We start from the raw sequence: 7,852 nt of genomic DNA on the forward strand, positions 1-7,852 counted from the left end.
TGTGATTCTCTTATCACAAACTCTCACAGCTAGAGGTTTTGTACCTTCCCAACTAGACTTCTATTTTCTCGACAACGTTCCCTTAATGAAGAAAGATAATAGTTGTCATATTTCAAGTATAAACAAAATACTAATCATTTGCATAATCATTTCTCTAGGATCTTTTCTCATCCTCCTAATAGATGAGAACTATAACACCAGCCATGGCACATATAGCCCAAGTGAGAAAGAAAATTTTGAATCCAAACATAATCTGAATATTGGATTCTCCTCTTTTTGATTATGAGATTGGAGAGGCCATTATGCGCCTTAAAACATAAAGATCACTTGGTATTGATGTTATAAGAAATGAATTTTACATTGCCTACCAAGATTTTTTAAAGATTTTTTTAGTAGGAAACCTTGCGCAAAGGAGTTGTCTTTTCAAAAATATACAATGTCATGATTAAACTCATTCATGGAGGATTAAAATATTTGCAGATCTATCTCATGTTTGACTTCAATATAAAAGATCTATGCCTTGATCCTAGTTAGGAGACTCTCCTCTCCAATGGACTCTTTTATTTAAATGAAAAAAAATGAATTAAATTAGGCTAGGTTCACTTTGAATGCTAATATCAATTTGTGGGAAGGAATAGACTATGTACATTAAGCCTCTAGATAAGACTACATTTTCTTTTGATTAGCCTTATGACAGATAGAATGGGACTATCTTTCAATCTAGTTATGACATGGGACCTGAAAAGAAATTTATCAGTCTATTCATGTGTTATATGGAAATGGAAAGTCCAAAGTGGCAGTTAATGGAACCCTCATAAAAGACATTCTCTCAAAAAGGCCAATTTGGCAAGGGTGCCGTTTAGAACCTCTCCTCTTTTCCATTGCCTCTGACTTTCTTTGTTGGCTTACTCAAGATAGAATGAATTAAGGTCTTATAAAGGGAATTATAATTTTATGGGCTACTTATAGTAAATATCTTTTTCTTTAACAACTTACAAATCATACTAATTAACTTTGTTATACTGCATGAGGATTCTACAGTCAACTTTTTGTTTGCACGATGGTTCTATATCAATAATCACAAAAAAGTTTACTAGTTATGGGGCTCCTCACAACTTGTTGCTGATGTAGGTTGTCAATACATTTTTGTGGATATACCCATGGGATTCTAGGTCTTCAACAAAGAGAAATGGGAATAAATATTGGCGAAAACTACATGTAAATTGATTGGCAAAGGATGTAGCCCAAACTTCCTTCCACACTTTCTTCTTTGAACCACTATCGACTATTGCTAGTACTCATCTTCTATCTATCGTGGTAGTGTCGTATTAGGTATGAAATCGAATAGGTTATCTCAATAGCTAGAATATTTTTATTGGGAGGTACAAAATGCTATCTAGAAAATTTCCTAAACTTACCTATAGTACATGTGTTCTACCTAAAGAATCATGTGGATTGCGTATTTAGACATAGAACACATTGGGAACAAAATGTCAGCTAGTGGGTGCTCAAAGCATCAAGTTTATGTTTATTAGGTTCTATTATTATAACCTTATGTGCTTCCGTAAAAGCACTACATATGTCACCAACCACAACACATTTTGCATACATCCTGACCGAGTATCAATGATCATCACATTAGGCTTACTTATCAACCACCGTAGATTTGAGCACAACTCAGGCAACATACCCCGCTATCATTGTACTACATGAAATGACACCCCACACAAGATGCTCCTTGAGTGATTATTTCTTCATTATGTACACCATATTCCAAAACTTGGTTTAAGCCTAAAAACCCCTAGATGGCACACTGCCCAAGGCGATCAATTGGTACAGAATTGGCCCCCAGTGAAACTTTAATTGACAATATCTTGGAAACCGAAATTTTGATTGTGGATTTGAAAAGATTGATGTGCTCCACAAGATGAGTACTTCAGGCCCATTCATTCACTTCAACCACGACCCTTCGTCTTCAACTGTCCAATCCGGTATGAATGTGCAATCCACTCAACTTCAAACTATCATATCTTTCTCACCGTAGCTCCAATTAATGAGGCATAAAGACAACCCCGTAGAGCACTTGAGCACTGTAGTTGTAGTCCATAAACTTCAATTTTTGATCACCTCAAACATACCCACTTCTAGCATCAAAAACATAGTTCTTGGCCCTTCAAAATCGCATTTGGCATACAATCAACATTAAACCTTGCTTGTTATCAAGCCATGGTCACTGCTCAATAAACGTATATACTACAAAGAAACTTAACTTACATTCCCTTGCCCCTTTTTCCATCGTGGAAGCAAAGCGGTACAACACCGCCCCCAACCTAACTTTCCAAAGAGAGAGAGAGAGAGAGAGAGAGAGAGAGAGAGAGAGAGAGAGAGAGAGAGAGAGAGAGAGAGAGAGAGAGAGAGAGAGAGAGAGCTACCACTTTGAAATGGGAAATGTAGCCAATGCTATGGTCATGCGAGGATTAATGCTTAATTATAGGCAACTATGCTAGCTATGCTCAGCCAAAGCATTAAATGAATAATTAAGCCTCTTGCATTGTCACACAAGGCTTAGGCAATGGTCACACGAGGCTTAGTTATCAATTAACTAAGCCTCATTCTTGGTCACCCGCAAAAAGGAGCATTAGATGAGTTACTATGCCTACCCTTTATAACTATGCAGATTTTGGCATAGTTGTGAAGTGCAAGGCATAGTTGGGAGGATGAATTAGTTATTCATTCAACCTTCCAACTATGCCTTGAGCTTCACAACTATGCTAAAATCGGCGTAGTTACAAAGGGTGGACATAGCTATTCATTTAATGCACCTTTTTGGGTGTGACAAAGAAGGAGGCTTTGTGATTAGTTCAAATAGTGGATAACGAAGCGCGGATCCGCACGTTGGAGTTTTACCCCTACTTTGTGTGTCTCAACAATGTTTCCTTGCTTTCTCACCTCTGTCGATTTGGGGAGCATGGGAATCTACCCCCGCCTTTGAGAAGAAAACGACGAGTGGGACCGAGCTTTGTAGTCAACTATGGGACAAACTTGTTGATGAGAGCTCTACCCCCGCCACAATTGCGTGTGAATCTACTCTAAGACCTGGGTGACCATAGCCCACCAACTTGTGAAAAATTGAGGATTATGTTGTTAATGTTGTGGACTAGATGTATAGGGCCTAACCCACCCCCTACATGTGGGTTCCATGTAATGTTTTCTTTTTTTAATTAATTAAATTTTCTACTCTTTTTAACACTAGGTTGGTAACCTAACAGGACATAAAAGTGTCCTTTCAGGGTTTTGAAAAAAACCTCCAAAACCATAGTAGATCCACTCATTTTGTAAAATCCTTTCATGAGGTTATAGTTCAAGGCCTACTAAACATGGAAAAAATAAGAAACTTGTAAAATTTCTCATCTTTTGGTCACACCAAGCCTCCAAAGTTGATGGACCAGTGAATTTTCATCAAAACAGTCATTTCTTACGTTTTGTTGCATAAAAATAAGATTAGGGATTTTTGTAGGACTTGAGATAAATTCCCTAGTTAACTTCAATGGGTTGGTGATGAGAACATATGATTGCTTCTCAGTCACTGTTTTTTGTTTTTCCAAAATAAATAGGTACAAAAAAGTTGAATTTTTACCACTCTGCAAACCTATCATCAAAGTTTCTATAGCCACGTTCAATACAAATAATATATGCATGTTTTCTTAGTTCCCTATTGTTCTTTATGTTCATAAGGAGCCATGGAGCATGTCAAAAGAATAATACATCTCTTACCAAGGGGAATCTTGGGGACAAAGATGAAGTGTTAAATACAGCAAACATGAAAAAACTGGGTTGAATATTATGAGTTGTAGAATCCCATAGAAAGTACTATTCAATATCTAGCCAAATTTGATCCTTATGACTAGATATGGTTACTACCTACAAAATGCATGTAGTTGTCACAAGAAACTAACAATATTGAGAAAGCTCTACTTGATATACTAGAATGTTTCGTTTTCTTCCATAATTGAAAAAATCAACCATCATTGTGTACTATGCAAAATAGGGTATTAGGTGCCCCAAAACTCAAGGAATGTTAGCTTTATGTTACAATATGCGACATAGAAAATAAAAAATGAATTTGGATATCATGAAATCCACCAAAAAAATCATAGAAGAGCTAAAATTGGCTAAAAAACAGGATTTGATAATTTTTGTAATTTGGTCATAACTTACAACTTTAATATTTATTTCTCCCTAGAAGCATCAGGACATGTTGAGGACTACTAAAGATAGTTCTCTAGCATTATAGACCTCACAAACATGAATTCTAGAGTGGCATAGTTGCAAAAAGTTAAAAAAAGCCAAAAACAGGACCCATTTTTTCACACAGTTTAGGTTGTGAAATGTTGTGCAAGGACAATGTTAAAGATGGAATTGATATTCCAAAAAAATGTCGAGTTTTTTTCAGCTCATGAGACAAATTTCTAGATAGATAGCACCTCAAAATCCATTTTGAAACTCTTGACATAATTCAAGAAAAATGGTCACTTCACAAGACATAAAAGTGTCCCATTACCAACCTAGTGTTAAAACAAGGTGAGGGATCACGAGGGCCTGCCAATGGAAGGATTTGTGAAGGTCGACGACATCCTTCAAAGTACGCCCAACGCAACACAACGCTAAGCAGTGTTTGGGAAAATCATTTCTCCAAACATACAAAATTCCCTTTATTGAATTTTCCAAGAGGAAACCTTAGAAAATTAGGTTTATTTTTTGGCGTTTTATACTAATTTTCTCCATTTTGGGGCGGGATTTCTCATTTTCCCCTTGCCTTCAACCTGCATTTTTTAAATCGAAACGGCATGATATTAAACTGAGACACATTTTTCCCGAGCAGTGACGCTAAGGCCTTTCCTTAGCAGGCCAAAAATGCAAACACTGTCGCTGTAAGGCTAAATGGGGTCTAGGTGCCTTTATGATTCGATGGACACCTGCAACCAGTGTTCGTGAAAAATGTGTCTCAGCCTAATATCGTACCAGTTTCAATTTCAAAAATGTCGGTCGAGGGCAAGAGAAAAGGGAGAAATTCCGCCCAAAAAGCGAGAGAAATAGTGTAGAAATCCGAAAAGATAACCTAATTTTTCAACATTTCCTAGGAAAATCAAGGGAAGGAAGTTTGCATGTTTGGAAAAATGAATTTTCAAGTCTGTCTGTAACAAAACGTGAGCTGGTACATCGATCGAACTCTCAAGGCAGACAGCATCGCAGATGACTCTAGTCTTTAAGCACAAACTCGCATGCGCAATATAACAAGGGCCTTTATGACTCGATAGACATCTACAACAAAATGCAAATGCAGATTGACGTTGACACCTCTTTTCTGAGCCCTGTCGCCATTTGCGCAATCCTCCCCCTTGGCCCCGTCGCCATCCCACGACACTAAGTGACACATAACATTAAAGAGGGGGGGGTAAGGGGATCGATGGCGCGGAAGTGGATGCGGGGAGCCCAAGGCAAATTAAACCCGGACGCGCGGCAAATCAACGCGAAAAAGAACCCGGGCGGCGGCTCGATTTGAACCCAGGGCCTCGTCGCCCAGATTGTGATGCATGGGGTAACCATCCCACCCGCGCGCACATGTTGTACCCATGGCCCGGGTTTTTGGGGTTTTATATTTAAAATATAGGCGCTGCCCGGGTTTAATCTGTGGCCGGGTTTAGTCTATGGCCGGGTTTAGTTTTTAAGTGCCCATCTACGGCTGCAACCTCTCCGATTTTTGTGCGCGCACTTCTCTGCCCTCGATCCCCTTACCCCCCCCTCATTAATACTATGTGTTATTTAGTCCTGAGGGTCACCATCGCCTCTCGGCAATACGGAAAAATACCTGCAGTTCGCATGCGCAGTACAGCAAAGAGAGAGAGAGAGAGAGAGAGAGAGAGAGAGAGAGAGAGAGAGAGAGAGAGAGAGAGATTCATTCTTTCTTGCGGCAGGTGTCATTATGTGTGTGTGTGTGTATATTTGTCAGCCCCGCTTCTCCACAGCACAGCATTCGAGCTCAGCAGAAAACTCTGAAGCGCGCTCGCCTTCTCCATAATGTTGCTTACCTCAGCAAGCCGCATCACCACGGTGACACCACTGACCTCCTAGGCTTCCAGCCCTCACTGTGTATTGCCGACACCACCGACCTGCCCATGTTTCGTCCTCTCTCGCAGGCTATCCACAATCATTGCGAGTCACGTCCTCCTACGCTTCGCCTTCACCCGAATGCCTCAAAAGAGGATGACCGTCCACGTGGATGGCATCCTTCAAAGGACGCCCAAGCCAACACAACTCTAAGGCCTTCCCTTAGCAGGCCAAAAACAAACTGTGGACTAGGTTAAAAGGGTCATATTAAGGACCTTTAACGTGCTGCCAGGTGCCATTTCTCTGTGATGTCTCATTTCAAGCGTGGAGGAGCGTGTTACCCTAGCCTGTTAGGATGTTAGAAGCCTAGAGGCTAGGACTCTGGAAACGTCATAAATTGGAAAAAGCTTGCTTTCATAAATACGTTTGTGTGGGTTCCAAACTCCAAAGACCTTTAAAGGCCTTTTGTATGGTTTGGACTTTGAACTTTGGGGAAGGACAAAGGGTTTTGTTTTTGGAAACGGGGAAAAGTTAAGTTTACATATAACTACCGCAGGTCCGCGTGTATGCAAATCTACAACAGCTAGCGATCGTCACGCCTTACCAACTGCTATATAAATAGCGCTCTGCAATTCCAGCTTCCTCACCGTATCTAATTGTTAATAAACCAGCTTTGATAGATTGAGCAGCGGCTAGATAATTAGCTGCTGTTTGGTCACACTATACACACAGCTTCTAATTATATACTGATCGAGGTTGTACACCATGAGGAAGGGGACGCTCATTGTTCTGCTAGCCTTAATATGCCTCTCCACTCTTGCCGTGGCACGCAGGCAGCTCTCTCCTGCTGCTCCTCTCTCTGCAGGTATGTGCTTTCTCCTCTGCTTTACGCTTCATTTAGCAAATAATTAGCTGCTCCTTTGATATTATGGCTCTGGTTGCAATGCAGTTCTAAGCAAGAGTAAGCTGCTGCCTGCATTAACCAATAATGCAGCTGGGGTTGTTATCCCCAACAAGAGAAGCAGTGCTGTCAAGGTAAAGAAGCTGCTGACTTGTCCATTCATTAACTCTTTATAGTTTAGTAATCTAATTCTCACCATCGGAGCTGTCCTCAACCGCAGAAAGGACGGTTGGACGCTACCGCCGCAAAGTCGCAGCATGCTGACAAGGAGGCTATTGTGTATCAGTCCGACTATGCAGCAGCCAGGACTCATCCCCCCACAGAGCCTCCATAAGCTAGTCTACGATACTCTGTATGATATAACACAGCTAGAGCTGCGAACATGGCTGGGGTTGATCTCTATTCCCTTAATATAATTATCTGTTTTTGCGCCCGTGCAGCGTTGTCATTTTGATTTTACCTCAAATCACTCGCAGTGCCTAGCATTGCTGTAATGGAAATATTTCATTGATGCTAATTCTATAAGCAATTGAGAAAGTCTCTACGTTTCTGAGTGTCTCTCTGTGGGTTTCTTTTGTGCGCGCGCGTGACAGAGAGAGAGAGAGAGAGACTATGCCGCGGGATGTGGGGCGTGGCTGCCCTTCCCTCAGAGCTCGTGCACCCGGCCTAGAGCCGATCCCACTTCTCTAATTCAGAGAGGATTTTGACGGCTGTCATGAGTTGGTTGCAGCGACAGCTGCCTGCTTCTCTTGGCCGCCCTACTACGGCCTGCGGTGATCATCAGATCATCTGTTGGTCATGTTGCTGCCGGTTGCAATATGCCGATGACCTTACAGTATTTGC

At 41.0% G+C, this 7,852-nt stretch overlaps 1 protein-coding gene across 1 annotated transcript; it reads left to right on the plus strand.

Moving 5' to 3' along the window:
- Positions 1-6,714: 6,714 nt before the first annotated feature.
- LOC147437744 (uncharacterized) lies at positions 6,715-7,442 on the plus strand. The gene is made up of 3 exons (XM_086485994.1): positions 6,715-6,973; positions 7,058-7,143; positions 7,230-7,442. Exons 1-3 carry the CDS (start codon positions 6,874-6,876, stop codon positions 7,341-7,343), a joined length of 300 nt encoding a protein of 99 aa, XP_086342120.1. The 5' UTR covers positions 6,715-6,873; the 3' UTR covers positions 7,344-7,442.
- The last annotated feature ends 410 nt before the right edge of the window (positions 7,443-7,852 follow it).

This window comes from Adiantum capillus-veneris, chromosome 17, assembly GCF_014529385.1.
Source record: "Adiantum capillus-veneris isolate H3 chromosome 17, ASM1452938v2, whole genome shotgun sequence".
Taxonomy (NCBI): domain Eukaryota; kingdom Viridiplantae; phylum Streptophyta; class Polypodiopsida; order Polypodiales; family Pteridaceae; genus Adiantum; species Adiantum capillus-veneris.

Coding starts and splice junctions, on each gene's coding strand:
- LOC147437744 (XM_086485994.1), top strand. CDS start 6,874: ATGAGGAAGGGGACGCTCATTGTTCTGCTAGCCTTAATATGCCTCTCC. Junction 6,974..7,057: donor TGCTGCTCCTCTCTCTGCAG/GTATGTGCTTTC, acceptor GTTGCAATGCAG/TTCTAAGCAAGAGTAAGCTG. Junction 7,144..7,229: donor AGAGAAGCAGTGCTGTCAAG/GTAAAGAAGCTG, acceptor CCTCAACCGCAG/AAAGGACGGTTGGACGCTAC.